Source organism: Colossoma macropomum, unplaced genomic scaffold (genome assembly GCF_904425465.1).
Source record: "Colossoma macropomum unplaced genomic scaffold, Colossoma_macropomum, whole genome shotgun sequence".
Lineage (NCBI taxonomy): Eukaryota > Metazoa > Chordata > Actinopteri > Characiformes > Serrasalmidae > Colossoma > Colossoma macropomum.
The window spans coordinates 21,077,978-21,098,035 of record NW_023494798.1 but is presented as its reverse complement, the minus strand read 5'-3'; the positions used below and the strand labels follow the sequence as shown (position 1 = coordinate 21,098,035).

Sequence of the window (20,058 nt, the reverse complement as noted above, 5' to 3'; positions counted from 1 at the left end):
ACTTCAAAATCTGAACTACTGACTTTGTAACTGATATTTTGATGGGTTGCATCTTTCATGTTAGGCTTGCTGGTTGGTGATAAATTGCAGACAAACAACGGTTGACTATCGGCCAAAGAATTCGCCAAAATCTGCATCCCAAATTGTATATCAGTATCAAGTGTCAGACAGAATTCTCAAATGGTTTTTCAATGCACACAGAAACATACTTTTTCTGCTCATGTAACCAGCACATGTCACATTTCATTTTCCATACATTCCTTTTTATTTAAACAGTTAGTCTTGTTGCTGTTCATTTATTCTTTCTTACTTGACAATAGCCTGGCCCCTGGACTGCCCACTCAGCTTCTTATAGTGCTCAATGACTCGGTCCTCACTGTAAAAGACACACATACAAATGCATTGGGGTTACAGATGACAGTCTTGTGGCAGGAAGATCATGAGAAGATGGCTGTCAGCCTGTTTGAATTCCACAGCAGGGAGAAACAGCATACAGATGCTGGGAAGTGAAACCAGATACCAGGAATGGAGATAAGTTCAAAAGCACAAAGAACTGTCTGCAAGTCTGCACAGTGTGTGAGTGTGAGTACGAGAGTATAAAAGTGTCATTTTTATCAGGGAGCTCTGACGCAGAATAGCAGCAGAGCATCAGCATTTGCAAGTCCTATCTGAGCTAAATTATGCCACACAGTTATCTGAGGAACACAACGCTTTATGAGTTAACCTCTGCATGTGTGTGTATCTGTATCTCACCAGTAAGCGAGGGACGGGTGCTCTTTCAGTGCCTGTGTGGGCAGGGCAGGCAGCTTCTTTAGGTCAGAGCGCGTGGCGTCATTACTGTAATAAAAAATCCAAATGACCCATTATAACCTGGTTACCATTTTCACAACACACTGCAAATCACACAAAACACATGATCCAACATGACTTCTTCACAGTTTCTACAATGCACTGCGTATTCAGTGACTCTCAGGCACGAGGGCAGCAGTAAGCAGTAACCTGATCTGCCACGTGTGTAACTATAAACCAAATCTTATGCACAAACAAACCAGTTACAGTTGCAGAAGTGTTACAGTTAAACCTCTTCCCCTGTGGAGAGTCCCTGCTAAACACGAGCAAAGCCCTCAGATATGAAGCAGAGGAAAGACGAGAGTGGAAGAGTGAAACAAATGAGAAAGAAAAGGAGAAGACCAACATGCACATAATAACATGTAATATCTATACTGTGTAAAGGAAAGTAGGGTATGTATGAAATGTGAGCGTATGAGATAGAGGACCACAGCAGGACACGGTGAGAAAAATACAGAGAGAAAGCAAGAGAGAGGGAGAGAGAGAGAGAGACAGAGAGACAGAGGGTCAGTGTGTGTAACGTAACACTGTTTATTCTCTGCATTCCATTTCCTCCCATCTGTGTCTGTTCCCAGGACTCCCGCCCCCAACCCCGTTCATTCACTCCTCTCTCTCTCTCTCCTCTCTCTCTCTCTCTCTCTCTCTCTCTCTGTGGGGGGTGGGAAGAGGGTCTGTGTTTACTCTGCAGTGACACTCCGATACAGACTTTGATTCTATGATAGCGAGTGCATTTTATTTAAGGTCATTCATAAGAACAGTCTTTACCTCGTGAAGTCTCCTTTGGCTTCCTGAAAGACGGACAGAAGTGAGAGTTGACAAAAATCAAATTAGTGCTTAGTAGAAACTAAACAGTCATAAGTTCACATACATTGTGTATGTGAGTGTGAGGTCTGCACAGGCATGAAAATGAAGCCCAAACCTGACCCAAAACCGCAACTTTGAGATCCAATCCACTGGTGATCCAATGGTACTGCTAAATATGAAACCCAACCGTAACCCGGTCACACTAACAAGATGGATTATCTTAGACATGGGTTTACGGTACTTTGCTTTATTGCTAAATGCTTGAGTTGATCAGCAGAATAAATTTCACACACTTATCTGAAAGCTGACCCTTAGCTGTAGTGACTAGTAAGTACTCTGACACTGACTTGTGTAGCAGCTGCTGCAGAATGGCCACTTCCATAGTAAATTCGTAGCTGAAGAGATGACAAGACAGTCCTCCTGCTGTCATACCTCAATATACTATCACAAGATCTACACTGTATGTGACCACTGTACATGTTCTTTTTATCTGATGTAATGTCCAGGTCATAATGTTTCCACAATGAAGATCATTTGATTCGGAATTTAATACAGTTCTCCTTTGACATTATTTATTTTTTTTATTTTGTCTACAACAGTTTACTAAGACTGGTTTTGGTGTACACATACTGGACTACACTACAGAGAAAAATCATCAAAAGTTCTGTTTTCTATTTGTAGTAAGGAATGTATCAGTTCATATAACATGACCACACATGCACAGTCTTACCTGCAATATGTAGGAGGCCAGTTCAAACACTACTTCACTGTCCACCTCGATGAGCTCCTGTGAGAGAGAATATGTGAAATATGTATGAATAATATGTCAGCATGGAGGGCTGGATGATGTCCAGTAACTTCAATTTAAATACTTTATGGCCAAATCCACCTCCAGGTTGTGAGGAATTTGCTATGATGTGCTCAAGACTCAGCATACAACAATTAAAACATACATTAAAAAAACGAGGAGCACAAATAAAATAAAATGGGCTAGTAAAGTTCAGTAAATAATATAAAGCAGGACTATTTAAGACGTTTTTGTTAAAATCAGAGGCGTCAGGTTGGATTTGCAGGAGTTTTCGGGCCACGTCATACGTCTTTGATTATTAACATCGCCTGCACAGCTTAGAAAGTAGGTCCGGCCAGAAGTGTACATTTCAAATGTAAAATTAACATTATATTGATAAAGCTTTGATGACAGCAGATCATTCACTTACATCCTTGGAAGAAATGGAAAACTTAATATTGCGATACTCAAGGATATCAATATTTTCTTACACCCCTATAAGGGAGTGGCACCTTCAACAGCTTATCCTGCTTCCTATTGTTTATCTTCTGATGCTGTTTATCTGTTTATGGGCTTACATCACCATTTAGCTCTGTTTACTGTTTTGCTGAGTAATCATACACACACACACACATCAGGGGGTGCTGATCACCGCACCTCACTCCTCATGCCAGAAACAATAGAGATAACTCCATCACCACAGGGGGTCAGAAATGTCAGGAATGCCACTTCGCTGGTACGTGTCCACGTGAAACTTAAGAGCGTAAGAGCTAACTTACTCATTTGTGTGGACAACTGGTACATTCTGAAAAGTCTAAAAACATGCAACGCGTAAGTATGTAATTTAGTCTCAGTGTAAGCCTCTGTGCAACAGCAAACAGCGTAACAGATTGTTTACTGCTCTACATATGCACAATAAGGTTCCTTCATTTCCATAACGTTTATAGAAATGCTCACCAGCGGCCAGCAGAGAGATCCAGGATGACAGTATTGATCAAGAAAAGTGCAAGTGGACAAGGCCAGTGTGCCAAATCAAATACCCAGTCCCATTCTATTTAAATTTACTGATATCAGAGCAAAAGGGTAGTTTTCTGCAGTCTGACAACTCAAAAATCTAATAAACAATTTGGTCAGCCATCCTAAAATGCTGAAAAGATCTGAGCACAGATGTTAAATGAAATATCTTTAGGTATCTTTAGCTCTACACCAAGGTCTCTTTCGAGGTAAACTGGAAAGCTTTCATGAAAAGTGTTTCACCTTCACAGGAGAAAGCCTGAACTTGGGTCCATCTTTCTTATCCCCTTCCACTATTACCCTGGGGCTATTGCCCAAACTGCCCTCTAGTGGCAGAACAAAAACACTGCAAGAGCCTTCATTCAGGTTCATACGATAAAGCCAACCAAGCCAAAATACACACTTGCTATTTCAAACCTTGGCCCGTGTACCACCTAATACACTACACTTGATGAAAGATAACTTATAAATCCAAGACTATTACACACTGAAAAAACAAACTAAAGTTTAAATTAGTAAATGAGTCCACAAAACAGAATATGTCCCATTGCGTACAACAGAGGAGGGCTTAGAAATAGAGATTACCTTATAAATGCAGGACTTGGCATTGAGAAAGAACAGCTCAATGGTGGCATTGTCCTTCAAGTAAGAAATGCTCTCTATATAAAACCTGTAAAGAGCAAAGACACAAACATAAAGACATACTGGTTACATATCGCAAAGCATAATTAAATCATGTAAGAATGTCAAGATTTATTCAGATTTTGAAATTGAGACTAATGCTACTGCTTTCCTGCACAGTGTCTACATTAACCACCAGGGGTCACAACTCTCTCTTTTTCAAAAAGTAGAGGTGTAGAAATATGACATTTCTGGACTGTTTTATAATCAATTTTTTGCTGCTGCTGGAACAAAACCTCGTATCTCCAAAAGGCAACAGGACAAAGAAAAATAACTCTTAACTTTTAATGGAAGTAAATGGAGAAATATTTTTTCCAAGTAATTTTGGACGATTTCCGTTGGTCCGATCATCCTGAAATTTTGACACGTAATAAAGGGCAACTGCCTTTTTCAGCAACGATTTACAAGTCGTTCATTTCCAATTCTAGTTCTTCAGGTTAATTACCTTAAAGAACAAAGACAAACAACACAATAACAAAGTGAAAAAATGGAATATAAACCATCATGTAATTAATTAACTAGTGGTAAAAAGGTAGGTTCTGTTAACATCCACTCCATTCATGTATAACCTGATCTCACACACACACACACACACAATCAACACACACATTATCTAAGCCGCTTATCCTCAAGAGCTGCAGAGAGTGCTGGAGTCTATTCCAGCGGTCACTGGGGGGAAGGCAGGAAACACCCTGGACAGGTCGGCAGTCCATCACAGGGCAGACACGCAGACATATACATTCACACAAGCCTAGGGGCAATTTAGCATCTCCAGTTCACCTGACTGCATGTCTTTGGACTGTGGGAAGAAACCGGAGCACCCGGAGGAAACCCACACAGACAAAGGGAAAACATGCAAACTCAGAAAAAGGACACTGCCAGCCCGGCACTTCTTGCTGTGAGGTGACAGCGCTACCCACTGTGCCACTATGCCACCCTAACCTGCTTACTAAATCACTAAAGCATTCTATATTCATATGCTTCTAATACTTACGGGCTGTAGAGCGCTTTTTAATGTCAGCAGTCATATGCTATGGATAATTGTCATATACAAATTAAAGAAAGGAAATCCTGAATGAGCTGAGAACATACAAGTTATAGTCAGCTGGAACAAAAGGTCCCAAACGGAACATAAGAATAAATAAATGTATAAGCATACACATACACAAAAGTGTTAACAGTGTAATACAAATGTATGTTCTTGCATGAGGAGGTCCCAGTTTGTGAAAAGAGCAAAACGACAAACACAAAAGTAAAACTTATAGACGCAGTGGCCTTAAAGCCACAGCTGACACACAGAAACACTGCCATGAAAACACTGGAATACAAAATCCTTGAAGCTTTAAGTAAGTGGTGTGCAGCAGTAAGTAGGGTGGTTGAGGACACTGAAGCTTTTTATTAGAAGAGTAAGCTGGACAGAGAGAGAGGGAGAGAGAGGGAGAGAGATGATTAAAAGTGTATTGGCAGCTGGTTTAATTGCAGATGTGAGTGAGAAGGGAACAGAGTCTTTTACACGCATCAAAGACCTAAGCTCCTCTCAATCAATATCCCAATCAAGAGCTGAGACCAGGATTACACACAGACCATAGAGCACTCACACACTTGTACACATACTTTGTGTTTGCAGAGACCACTTTAGATGTCTGCTCTTACCTTTAAAACAAGCTAAGGGTATAAATAGACCCAATATCAACCTTCACAGTGCAATATCAACCTTCACAGTACTGACATTAGGGGTGTTATCAGCCCACAATCCAATTCGATTCATGATACGGGGTTCATGATTTGGTATTCTCATGACTTTTGAACAAAGTCTGAATTAAGAAAAATGATGGCAACAATCATGTTGTTGCACAACTTACTAACAACACCACATTTGCGAGGCAGGAGTGCTGGAGTAACTCATCAGTGCTGATAATTTACAAGCCTTGGTGTTCAAACAATGCAGCATCATTAGACAGCATGATTAAAAGAATGTCCATTTTCCACAATGCACAGTCACATTTTTACATCGTGATATCACAATGTCATGATGCACTGTTACAATTCTAACTGATATCAGCAAATGAGCCTCAAACTCGATCACTGAATGTTGCAGTGTGTACTGTGAACATCCTGACCAATCACAGATGTCCTTTGGGCATTTGAATGAACCAAAGCATTCACACGATCCAACAATAATTTAAAAATTATTTTAATTTAAAAAAATATTTTTGATTAAAAATAATGCAGGACAATCTTTAACCATGTCACATAATCAGACGTCTACTAGACTTTTTAGTTTTCAGTAAATCACATTCCAAATGCAGGATCCCAATTTGTAATGGTAATTATCCATTTCATACAGTCCAGACAGGCCAGTGCTTGGTGATGGTTAACCAAGTTACTGCTGTAACAGACCCCAGACTTTGTGGCTAGTTTAAAAACTTGTCATTCAGTTATTAATTTATTTCATGCAAACTATAGGAAGGCATCGGTATTCCCACTCATGAACATAACCGAACTTTTAGGCATGTGGAGTGATGCGATATCCTAAATTTACACCATATTTATCATACCCAACACAGATGAGACTGTTGTAGAAATGCTGCGCTGGTTGAACACACTTGGTGCTGCAGGCAGATATCATGCCTGAACAAAACACACATATACAGTACAGTGTACATTTTAAGACGTCATCACAACAATAGCGCCAGGTTTCAGATATCAGACAAAACAGCTTCAAGTTTTGGGAAAAAACAAGAGTAGAAATGTGTCTCAGCTCTCGTACTTCAGGTGAAATGGCTCCAGAGTAGAAGGTATCAGGCAAAGCTAAACAGCCTAGCAATAAAGAACAGAATTGCAAATGTCCATGTTTGTGTGACTGTTTGTGCAATTCTGTTCTTTATTATTGGCTTAATGGCAGGTTAATGTCCAAGTTAGGAATATACTAGAACTAAAACCTTTTTCTCTTAACTTTCTTATTATGTTCTTTTATTTGACAAAGATTAAGCTTCACTCTACATGCTATCACTTGTTTACACCTATGTCTGCTTTAGTGCCAGGGTCTCAAAATTATAAAAATGTTGCTAGTATTATATTAAGAGAATACTATCATAAAATAATATATAATATGGTATATTATATAAAACCCCATCTACACCATTTAATTGTTTGTCATGGTTATTTTCCACTGTTGCCTGAATAAGAGGACTCTGTTACCAGCACAGGCCCAGTCCTAGGTCTTTATTCAGCTCCACAAACATTAATATCCTGTGTCTGTTTACCTCTTGATATAAAAATGTGTTTGAGATTGGCTCTAACTAGATGCAGGGACTAGAATTGCACAGCAATGCTAAAGTACCAGCTGCTAAACCCTCTGAGTATGACTACACTTACATAAACACAAGCAAAAATATAAAGCTGGCATCAGGTGCATGTGTGTGAATGTGGGCGCTCTACACAATGAAAACAATAAAAGCCCAAGAGGAGCCGGCGTACGCTGAATGCAAATACACATCCACCCACACACACACACACACACACTTGGCAAAGTCTATCAACAGCTATAATATATTTATGATATGTGCAATTACACTGTTCAGCGTCAGATATGCTCTGAATAAAAAAAACTGCATAAAGCTCATTAGCATATTGTTGCCTTGTCTTCCTAAGCAATGAATACAGTCAGAATGAAACACTGCCGTTGCCATGACACTGAGATTAATGAGGGTGTTAATGAAAGAAACAGCAGCTCATGATTGGCTGACGGCTCCCACGGCGACCAGTTAACTCCGAGGGTCAAAGTCATTTTATAGGCGCTCATGTTTTGAGTCTGTCGTAATTGACCCTGTTAATTTGTGATAACAAAAACACAAACACGCACACACACACTCGCACACATGCCCCAGCGGACCACTCCACTGTCAGAGTGTGAAGTGTTTCCACTCAACTGCATCTCATCTTATGCCAATTAACTAAAACTGTACTCTCTGTATAATTTGTGTGTTTTTCTTACACACATACACCCCACACCTCTCAGAGCTGTCAGACTACGAGAAACAGGATTTGTTAGTGTTTGTTTAAGCAGCAGAATATAACAGCTGTGATTTGGGTGCAGGAACAATCCGAAAGCTGCTGTTATCACTGTTATCAGATATATCAACATAGGGTATAATGCTTTTCAACCAATCAGGGCTGGGTTTCCCAACAGCATCTTAGCACCAAGATCATCATTAAATGGTACAGCAAGCATCACATTAAGTACTCTCTCCACCAGTTAAATAGATATTAGTACTATGAAGCTTTTGGGAAACTGGACCCAGGTTGCTTGGTCAGAGCTTACTCTTGAGTAACTGTGTGTGACTAAAGTAAAGAGTAATCAGTGTCCTAGTTAATCTGACAGCAGAGTTATGGGAAAAATATTTTTATTTGATTATAGTAATAAAAAACATCAGATTCGACTTCTATAACGCCACTGAAATGGCCTGCAGAAAGAGGTTACCAAGGAATGAATTGTATGTGTGCCCATATGAGTGTGTTACAGTTGTACTCACCTAACACAGAAGTAGAGAACAATGGGGCCGGATTTTTTGGGGAATTCGTGTTCCAGAACACGTCTGTCCAACTGCAGCCAGCTGAAGTGGCCCCTATAGAGGAGACAAGACACAGAAGATGAGAATCCCTCCACACTGAGCCCATAACCTCATCTTACTGAATAAAACACAAAAAAACACATATATTCTGCAATTTAAGTGACAGTAATTAAGACAAGCAAACATCAATTACTATCATTATGCCATTATGTGTATTTATTCAAAAAATGGCACCGAGCAATTAGACCTCCAATAGCAATTATATCCTTACTGAATGGGAAAGTGAGAGCCAGAGGCTGAGAGAGTGTCTGTATGTGTGTGTTTGACAGTGAGACAAAAAACAGCAGAGGAAGCAGCAGTGACTTTATTAGCATGTCCCTGGCGACATACCCTCTCAGAAAAGGAGGTTTGTTCTGCAGCGAGGGTCAAAGGTTGTTTGACTATATTTCAAAATGTTTCAAAACTACAAATACCACAGTCCCCTAGAGTGAGCCTACATGGCTGCATAGCCTGTGGAAAGTGTGTGGGTGGCTTTGCATGTGTAGTTTATATGTATGTATGCGTGTGGAAAGTGTGTGTGTATATGTAGGTGTATAAATACATCTAGAAAATGTCACACAGCAGTAAGCCAGTTTGATTGAGTTACACACTAGTGATAAAAGAGAAAGAGAGTGAGGATAACGGCATATAAACTGGGACCCGAACAGTTCTGAGGCATTTTAATATATTAAGATCATCTTCACATCTTTGAGAGAGGGACTAAACTGATTCTATCTCTGCCATCTTTTTCCTTTTGATGTTCAAAGGAATACTCCACTGTTTTCTAACTAAATGTCTACCTGTGGCACTTGTAGTACATGGTCAATTATCATGGACAATGGGGGTGTAACAATGCACTGTGACAATGTGATATCATAATGCAAAACTGTCACAACATACATGTGTTTTGTGCAAAAATGTGCAAACTGTACAAGTCAACGCACTCCTTCAGCCTCCCCTCAGCTCTAGTGTCATTAGTAAGCTGTGAAATAAAATGATTATAGCCAGTACTTTTCGTAATTTGAATTTTTCTGGGAATATCGTGTGAATACTGAATTGTAAACTCAGTATCATGAATCGAATCGAACTGTGGTCTCAGAGTATTGTTACACCTCTAATGGAAAATAATTTCAAAGAGGTCAATGAGCAGTTGCTTCAGCCCTTCTCTATTATAAATATGTTTCAAGTCAGTAAGCTTTCTGTTCTTTTAGTAAGTACAGGAAAACATATCTAAATTACTGTGTGCGGTAACTGACTGTACATTACAGATGCAGCAGATTTAGTTGAAGAACGCTGGAATTTTTCTTTATCGAACCCCATTCATGTTTTGCAATACATTAAAATGGTTCTACATATCGTCAGTGTTGGAACAATATCTCATATCTCCTAAAGGTTCCTAACTTTCAATGTAAGTCAATGTAACAACATTTTATTATGAGTCACTGCGCAATTTCTGTTGGTCCATTCATCATACAATTTCGACCATGATGGCAGCTGTCAAAAAAGTATTTTGTTGAACAAAACAAGGTTTTGTTCCAACAGATACGACATGCTATATTAGATTGTCTAGGACACTCACGTGTCATCTGTGTAGGCGATTCCAAAATACTCCTTCTCCTTCAGATTGAAGTGGGATGCTACCAGGTCCAGGAGATCCTTCGCCATCAGCTTGGGCTGAGTGAGAGAAAGAGAAAGAGAGAGAGAAAAAAAAAAAAGTTACGTGACACAAACAAAATTTGCAGAGTTCAGACACAATAAGACTGTGTATGTGTAAACGTATGCTGTTTCCACACACACACACATACACTGCATTTTAGAAGCATAGTCTATCTGTCGTCACAGTCTCTGCAGGCTAGGGTTCCTCTCCTCTCTTTGCATGTGTGTGCTTGTGTGAGAGAGAGTGAGTGAGTGTGTGTGGTTAACCATAGATGTGTCACCTGCACTTTGTTCAGAAACTGATATCAATAGAAATCCACATCCCAGTTTATTCAACAATAATGTTTACTAACACAACCAGTAGACCTCACAGCAAAATCCCAACAGTAACAAAAGCTTGGCTGCTTCAGACTCAGTCTGGAACATCAAACACATTATGGAACATCAAACTCACTCTGGAACATCAAACACATCATGGAACATCAAACACATTATGGAGCATCAAACTCTTTCTAGAACATCGGACCTGTTTTGCGATTTTTAGGTTTCTGCATAATTTGAGCTTAGCTGCTGTCTTTTACATTGTGTAAACAATTTCTAGATGAATGCACCAAAGGAAATGCTCTAAAACTGCATGGAATAAAATCTCTTTACTTTAAGTTATATTAAAAGTTAAGACCGTTGTAGCCCTCTCCTGTAAAGGTACCAATTTGGAGATACTTGTTTTTCTTTGGACAGCGACGATATGCAGCTTAATACTAGGCTTCTGCACTTTTTGTGTTTTCTCTGTACTATTCAATGCAACATGGACTGTCTACCCGTGCCCTAAACATGTATACACCAAGCCATGCTGTGTGTGTCTGTGTGCCATGTGTTGTCCACAGGCCTGTATTTAAATGCTCTAATTATTGTTTCTGCTCCACACAGGCCGCTTTCAATTAACTCCACACACACCCACATACGTATACACATATGCTACACACACTCACACACAAAATAATAATTTAAGAGAGCCAGCATGCCCACACACACTAAAAATAACCCACAGAAATCTGGAACAAATATACAATTATAGCATCTGCCAAGAAAGAAAGGAAAAAAGAAAGAAAGAAAGAGTATGAGTGGAGAGAAAGAGAGAGAGTGAGAAAAATAGTGTACAAGTTCAGACACAAGAGAAAGACTCAATAAGAGTAACCATTTTCTCTCTTTATTTCCTTTTGTGTATGTAAGGCTTGGACATTAAGCCCTACATGTTTAAAGAAACTGGGGCAAAGTTATTGATAAATATAAATTTTTATTTCATTTTTAAAATTATTTTAAAGAACGCACATTTTATGTTTCTAAAGCCTTAGACATGACAAATAAATGTTCTTCTAAAATACATATTACATCATGGCTGTTATCAATAATTAGCAATGAATCAATACATGGTCTCAGCTTTATGTCTGCATTAGACTTTGACTACATTCAACTGCACTTCTGAGTGGGCAAGACAACATATACACACACAGAAACATCAAATTTGACGCACAGGAAGGTTCACGGACGCCAGAGGGTTAAAATTAAGTAGTAACATCATGAGTACAATATTTGGGTCCACCCATACCATTACTGACCACATTGGACAACAATATAAAGTTTTGCAACTGCTAATGTCTGATCAAGTCTGCTTTAATGAGTCAATCAAATGTGTAATTTCCAAAAGTTCCCAATAATTCAAAAGAATGTTTTTAAACTGTTTTATGAGACTGTTTGTATCCATCAGCCTCTGAGCACATGTGGAATAGACAGTTCACTTCCTCAATTAGCTGGTGCATGTGTGTGTGTATGTGTATGTGTGCGTGGGTGTGTGACCGAGGAAGTGGTTTTAATGTAACCGCAGCTCCCAATCACTGACTGCTTGTGGCGATGTGTGTGTATGTGTGGTTGAGAAAATGAAAAGACACTAATCTAATGCATACCACGCTCCAAACGTCACTGAAAAAACGATGCTCTGAATGACTTGATTGAAATGTGTACATCGTTTCCATTTGAAAAAATATATTTATTTATAAACAAAAAAGTAACCAAAAGACAAATCTGCCATAATATATTTCATCCATGTGGAAATATATACAATTGAATCAAGCAAATGAAATTCATCACTTTTTCTAGTGCATGTACATAAAAGTTTGGGCACCCCTGGCCAAATGACATATTTTGTTGATTTATGAAGAAAAAAGAAATGAATACAACCTCTGCAGCGAACGATATAACCAAAAAATGTTTTGCCTACAACAGTTAATGCACTGTTATTTTATATTTGATAAACCTAAGAAAATAGAAAAAAAAAAGAATTGTGTTATGTGCAAATGTTTGGACACCCTTCCAGATGTAAGTCTTAGAACTTAACTAACTCATTAGGCTACATTAGACTTGATAAGACTGGTTGAGCAGGTCAAGAACTGTCATTAGAAACCGTCAGTTGACAATTTCAGGGCGTAATAAATTGTCTGACTTTTCAAACCTCGTGCTAACACTAAAAACCATGGGATGCTCTGAGCAGCTGGCTGTGGAACTAAAACCTACAAAGCAGGGGTAGGCTATAAATAGATATCAAAGTGCTTCCAGCTTGCAATTTCCACTGTCCGAAATGTCATTACGAAATGGTAATTAAGGGGAACTGTGGAAGTCAAGGCAAGATCTGGAATACCAAAAAAAAAAAACTCTCAGATAAAACTGCTCTCATGCTGCCCAGAAAAGCAAAGCAAAATCCCTATAAGACAACAAAGGCCCTGCAAAAAGGTTTGGCAGATACAGGACTGGTGGCCCACTGTTATATTGTGCAGAGTTGCTTGCAAAAAACATGATGTGCATGGATCAGTCATCAGAAGGAAAACATTACCTGTGTTTCCTAAGGAAAAAAATATTGTGGACAAACTACTGAAGTGAAAATTTAACTAAAGGAAAGTTTGGAGGAAAACTGAGCAGCAGTTGATGAAAAGAACACCTTGACAACTGTTAAGTGTTAACGTGAATCTGGGTTGTGTGTTTTCAGGACGATGCTTCATGATATTTCATTTTTCTTTGCAAAGTTGAATCAAACAAAAAAGAACAAAACCTACAAATGCAATGAATTTTATTCAATGTTTCACATAATTAATTATGCTTTCTTTGTAATGAAACAGTTGGTCAGTGTTCTGTAAGTACTGACAAAAGCTGCGGCCTGCTCAGAAAAACTAATTGTGATGTCCAGTGATACAATTTATCATAAGAATAATAAATATCATCATACTGCCCACTCATAAAATATATACATTAAAAATGGGTAAACTGAATGCAGCACTTTTTTCAGGGTACCAGCATGGCAACATTTTTTCTCCCTCACTTTTTTCTCTCTCCCTCGCTCAATTTGAAGGAGACAGTTACTGAGCGCATGTGTGTTAACAGTATCTGCGATGTACAGATGAACATGATTATGAGGTATTAATATCCTGCTGCTGTGATTAGAGGAACTTGAGTGAGTGTGTGTGTGTAATCTTGTAATAGCTTTACTCTGAGCAGGTGGATCTCTCATCCCTGATTGCAAAAGACTGGGCAGACTTTGATCACACACAAGACAAGCTTATGGACAGCGAGGAGGTTTATGAGTGCATCATATAATTGATGTACATGTGTGGCATGCAGGAGGAATATCCGGAGTGCCATGATTTAATAACACAGAGATGTGGGTGCTCCGATAGCAATTACACACACCCAAGATAGTGATGACATACTGGAGGGTTAGGCAACATCATTTTCTCATTTCTTTGACAGCAGTGTCAAGGGCTGTCATCAGATATGAAGAATTCTGCTCACTGCCAAACTGACAAGCTAGCACAAGATCTGGATTATAGACTACACAGTTCAGGCCCAAAGAACCCTACATGTAGCACTAGATGGCTGTCAAGTCATCTAACCTTTAAAATCTGCAGTTGTCCTCTGCAACAACAAAAGCATGGTTTAGTTCTATACTAATTATTTTCTCATTTGTAGCTCATTGGAAGAGATATTCTGCCAAAAGTATATATTCTATATTTTCAACTGACACCATGTTTGTGTTTCAAAGTAGAACAGTTTTTATTATTAATTTGAATTTAATGAAAAGCTGTTGTGTGTACAGTCGTTTTGCATCATGTAAACCAAAATGTGAAACGTCCTTTAAGAATGTAAATCAAATGTAAAAGTAATTCACTGCACAACCCACTACACAATTAAATACGTCAATGCATAATTACGAGGGGTGTATCAATTCTTCATTGATACAGTTTTGTCTAGATTCAAATAGATTTTTGCGATACAGTGCAAAAGAGTGCAATATTCAAAGCACAAGAGCTACAAATTAAAACATTATCCTCATTATCAACAACATTGCCCTAACAAGTTTAAGGTGGGAATATTTAACCCAATAACAGTGAGTTCATGAACTGCCTGTAATTTAGATAGACCAATCAGAATCAGCTAAACATGTGCTAAATATGTGCTGTGACACCAAAACCACAGCTAACTGGCATTTTATTTCCAGTTATCAAGCCTCAGCTCAGAAAAAGTGGACATGCTCATTCTCTTGGCCACAGGTCTAGATTGTATAGAAAATAATCACAATTTAAATCACTGTTAGTAATTAGATATTCTCCCCAAATCATTCAGACCTATGGCATACATTTTGGTACACTACAATATGTGTAACATTGTTACAATCCTAGTAACTACATTTAAACAGTGGCTAATAAAGAGTTAACTGTATCAACTTTGATACCTAAGTGTACCCTCAATCGAGTGCTGTGGTTCCCAACCCACACGCCTAGGGAACCTAGCAGCATATTTTTGTTTTTTGCTTTGCATTTTACCTAATCTAGGTGCTTGGGCTTCCCAAACTTGGTGCTAGATGCTTGAGCTTAACAAAGGCAGCATTAGCTTGTATCACTTCTCTGGTCTGGTTGAACTAGGTCTGCAAAGAGTGTTAATTACAGCTAAGAAAGATGACACTCTTACAGACAATGAGAGGGAACATAAAACACTTCAGGACTTCAAGACAGGACACAAGACAAACACATATTCCAGATATAGCTAGAAGTTTACCTCAGACCTGCACCCTAATACAGGCCACCATTAGGCCAAATTACAGCATGTGAAAATTATAGCCTGCTAAAGAAACTTAGGAGAGACTGGCTCGCCTGGAGAGAACACACAAACACAGTATAACATCTCACTCAAAATACATAGCCAGATATAACCACAAAAAAAAACCATGCACCCTTGCTGAATGGCAGTGATGTCCAGTAAGCCTTGTAGTATCTATCTAGCTATATATATTCTACTGTTTTTGCATATTTGTCACACTTGAATGTCTTATAACATCAAGCTACTTGTAATATTAGACAAACACAACAAGTAATATTTAAAAAAATGCTGTTTTTAAGTAATGATTTCATTTATTGAAGGAAAAATGCTGTTCAGCCCTATCTGGCAGCATGTGAAAAAGTAACTGTCCCCGTAGCTACTAAATCAACCAGTTAACCAAATTCAATTGAATATTGGGTTCAATTTCACTAACCACACTCAGGCATGATTACTGCCAGACCTGCTGAATCTAAACATCACTTAAACAGAACCTGTCTGGCAATGTGAAACAGGCTGGAAGGTCTCAAAAAGCAGCACATGATGCCACATTCTAAAAACATTCAAATACAGATGCGAAACGAATCAGTCACTGAAATGTACCAGTCTGGAAAGGGTTACAAAGCCATTGCTAAGGCTCTGAGACTCCAGCGAACCACAGGGAGAGCCATTATCCACAAATGGAAAAAACTTGGAACAGTGGTGAACCTTCCCAGGATTGGCCAGCCTACCAAAATTTCACCAAGGGTGCCCCGGCGACTCATCCAGGAGGTCACAAAAAACCCAGGTGAACATCAAACCCCACTTCCCTCAATTAAAGTCTACGCACATGATTCAACAATAAGAAAGACACTGGGCAAAAATGGCATCCATGGGAGAGCTGCAAGGCACAAACCACTGCTGAAGAACAAAAAGGCTTGTCTCACACTTGCCAAAAACATCTAGATGACCCCCATAACTTTTGGGACAATATTCTGTGGACTGATGAGTCAAAGGTGGAACTTTTTGGAAGATGTGGGTCTCATTACATCTGGCGTAAAGTTAACATCCCATTCCGCTATAAGAACATCATATAAACAGTCAAACATGGTGGTGGTAGTGTGATGATCTGGGGTTGCTTTGCTTCTGCAGGACCGGGGTGACTTGTCATAATTGATGGAACCATTAATTCTTCTCTCTTTCAGAAAATCCTGAAGGAGAATGTCTGCCTGTCAGTTTGTGACCTGAAGCTTAACTGCAGTTTGGTTATGCAGAAGGAAATATACTAATATAATTGCTATTTCATTGTGCATCCTTATTATTTATCATAAATGACTCTAACAGCTCTGCATAGGTAAGCACAATTCAACACTGAGTCACACAAAAGTCTTTGGAAGTCTCTAATATCAGTACAGGACTACAGCCCAGTCTATCCATGATTAGCTCTCCAGAACTGCAGGGCAGACTGTTCAGCACAGACGATTTTGCTGCAGAGTCGAAGCCCATCCACTATAAAATGTCAGAGTGGCAGGGTGTCTCTAATGAGGCGAGAAAGAGCAGGAGGAAGAGGAAGCAGTCAAATGAGACTCCAGAGAGAAGCAGCCAATCAGCAGAAGTGGCAGCTTGCGTGTGTGTGTGTGTGTGTGTGTTTAGCTTTACTTAGTCTCACCTTACACTGAATATGTTTACCTAGACCCACTGCCCCTGCAAACTTGCTTTACATTTGATGTTTTCAGAATTTAACGGCATTCAGCCACATTGGTGAGGTCAGATACTGATGTTGGATGATCAGTCCTGGATCACAAATGCCACTCCAACTCATCTTAAAGATGTTGGATGAAGCTCCATCACTCCAGAAAACGCAGTTCCTCTGCACCCAATGCTGGGCAGCCTTATACCTCTAGCACAATGGTTCTCAAATCGGTCTTAACGGACTCCCAGATGGTCCATATTTTGCTTCATTCTACGTGCTGTGAGTAATCTCAAGCTCAAGTGTGGCTGCTCCAGAGCGTCCCATCCTATGAGCAATGCTTTTCTTAGCTGTGTGCCTGCTATTGAACACTTGTGTCAGCAATGGGCAGACCTTAATTAGTGGAACCTGTGACTGTTATGAAAACTTCACATTATGCAGATCTTCAATATTAACTAAGCAAATGATTATTCACACTTGGACAGCAGTAAAAAGATAATCAGATGTGCAGCACAGTCAAAGCGTTTTTGGAAGCAACTGCATAGTGCAACTGAAGTGGACTGAGACATCTATGCAGAACGCAGCTGGAACTGAGGCTGGCTCTCACTGCAGCCCTGGATGAGCCTCATTGCTTTGCTGCTGTTGACATTATTAAGTTATGAGAATATCCTGCATCTCCAGGCCTCACAGGACCCTCAGAAATCCCCTGTCCAGAAAAAGAGGAAGAGGCGTTCCTCAAGGAACTCACAGAGAAACCTGGAACATTAGTATCCCCAGCGGCCCGATTAACCTGGCTGCTACTTTCTACGGCATTTCCAGCCACGCAGGGAGAGAGAAAGAGAGAGAGAGAGAAAAAAAAGGAAGAGGTCAGAAGAGGAGAGAGACGATACAGGATAGAGGACTTAGGTAAATGTAATTTAAATAAGCACCACTGCTAAAGCCTGTGCATGCTTTGCTTAGTCAATACTGACTACAGTTAAACTGTGGACACAGACTGGCTGCATTTCTCAGGATACAACTCCATAAAGAATCAGGGGGGGAAAGTGAGAGAAAGCAGACAGAGACAGATGCTGAAATGTTCATGTTCCTGGTCATTTATGGTCCATAAAGGAAGGCCTATGTCAGAAAAGATCACAGATGTTGTACTCAATGGAGGCTAAAACTAAACTGGTATTGGCAAAAAATATAACACCATGACAGTGGTTAAATGACTCGATTTGATTATGATTTTTTACCAAATCTCAGATTTCACCATGATTCAATTAGACTATGTTGGTATATTTCAGTATTATTTTTAAAAATACAGCAAATACATCAATGTGACTGGAGGAGCTGTTTAGATAGGACTGAAATGTGGACATAAAAAATACTAATCCAGAATTTTTTTTATTACTTTTGTGTTTGAAATAACCAGTGAATATTATCTTGACCAAAAATATGAATGTACGCATGATTGAATTATTATTGATAGATTTGATCATTTTTCAGTATCAATGCAGCTGATACATCGGTGCACTGTCACACCCCGACTTTATAACATCTACTATGATTTTTCTCTCATGCTCAGTTCACTCAGTTCATCTTCTTCTGCTCCTTTTTTGTCACTTTAGCCATTTCAACTTTTAAAAGATTCTCTCTTCTCTAAATCTTTCTGACTCATCAGACCAAAACCAGAGCCCAAATCAAACTCAGTCATCCAGCACTTCAACACTTCACAGAGAGCGGCTGAAAAGAAAGATGGAAGAAGAGAATTGGGAAAAGGGGGGCCAAAATATGATATGATATATCTCCAAAGATGAGAGAATGATTTCACGAGTTTAAATCAGATTGGAGAATAGAGGGATCAGCTCAGCTTAACTAATCACATCTGACAGATGTATGAGAGAGAAAAAAGAGAACGAGAGAAAGAGGAAGAGAGGGGCAGAGAGAAATGGGGAGAGAAAGAGTGACAGAGGAAAACAGAGAGAGAGAGAGGGAGAGGGAGAGAGAGAGAGAGAGAGAGAGAGGGGGGGGGGCAGAATAATCTGATGAAGAGACTGTGAATATGTTTACTTCTCTCCACGTAGAAAAACTCTGAAGATCTGTGTTTGTCTCATAAATGGGGACTTCCTGAGTGTGTGTGTGTGTGTGTGTGTGTGTGTGTGTCTGTGTTGGGGGTGAGGACAGTAAGAGGAAACCGTGCTCGTTAAAGAGACTGAGCTGTGCTGAAGAGATGTTTATGTTTTCATGCTGCTCTCAAGACCTGAGAGCCTGAAGCATTTGTGTTGTTATGGAAACAGAGCTCATCCTGACAGAGTCTGTCTGCTGACCGAATTTTAGTGGGCGGGCCGGAGGAGAGCAAAGTGTTCTGATTGGTCTTTAGGTCAACAAGGGAGATGCTGACTGGGGTTGTTATGGAAACACATGTGCCAGAATAACTGCTGAAGATGCTGCAGTTTAACAGGCCTGACAGTGCTCTGCTCATATTGCAGTGCACAGACACACAGACACACACACAAACACACACACACACACACACATACTGCAGTGTATGTGTCCATGGAAATGCATAGTGACACAACTGTTGTTGACACAGTATCCCAGATTTATAATGAAAAATGCAGAAGTGCTTTGTTGTTTGTAGTGTCCCAATCAGACACGCTAACCACAAGCGAACATGCTAGTCACAATACAAGGATATGATACGATACAATACAATACGCTGTGATAAAAACGGATATGATGTATTGTTACATAATCTTAAATAAAAACTGGTGTATTAATCCTTTGTGTGTAATCCTACGTGTAATCCTTGCAAACGATGACCCATGGATATCACTAGACGCTGTGCATCTTCCCTAGAGACG

The 20,058-nt window shown here is 39.5% G+C and overlaps 1 protein-coding gene across 11 annotated transcripts in view; it reads right to left on the bottom strand.

The window, feature by feature from the left end:
* The window catches only part of frmd4a (FERM domain containing 4A), a 177,207-nt gene that overhangs the window by 29,843 nt on the left and 127,306 nt on the right, over positions 1–20,058 (bottom strand). For 10 of the 11 annotated variants that reach the window (XM_036584823.1, XM_036584824.1, XM_036584821.1 and 7 more), the window contains exons 3-9: positions 10,328–10,422; positions 8,671–8,763; positions 4,040–4,124; positions 2,384–2,440; positions 1,615–1,637; positions 754–837; positions 311–376 (exon numbers count right to left, since the gene is read on the bottom strand). In XM_036584823.1, coding sequence (XP_036440716.1) covers positions 311–376; positions 754–837; positions 1,615–1,637; positions 2,384–2,440; positions 4,040–4,124; positions 8,671–8,763; positions 10,328–10,422 — 503 coding nt within the window. Of the gene's footprint in view, positions 1–310; positions 377–753; positions 838–1,049; positions 1,310–1,614; positions 1,638–2,383; positions 2,441–4,039; positions 4,125–8,670; positions 8,764–10,327; positions 10,423–20,058 lie in introns of those variants that run through there. The other variant, XM_036584826.1, reaches the window with a different exon arrangement.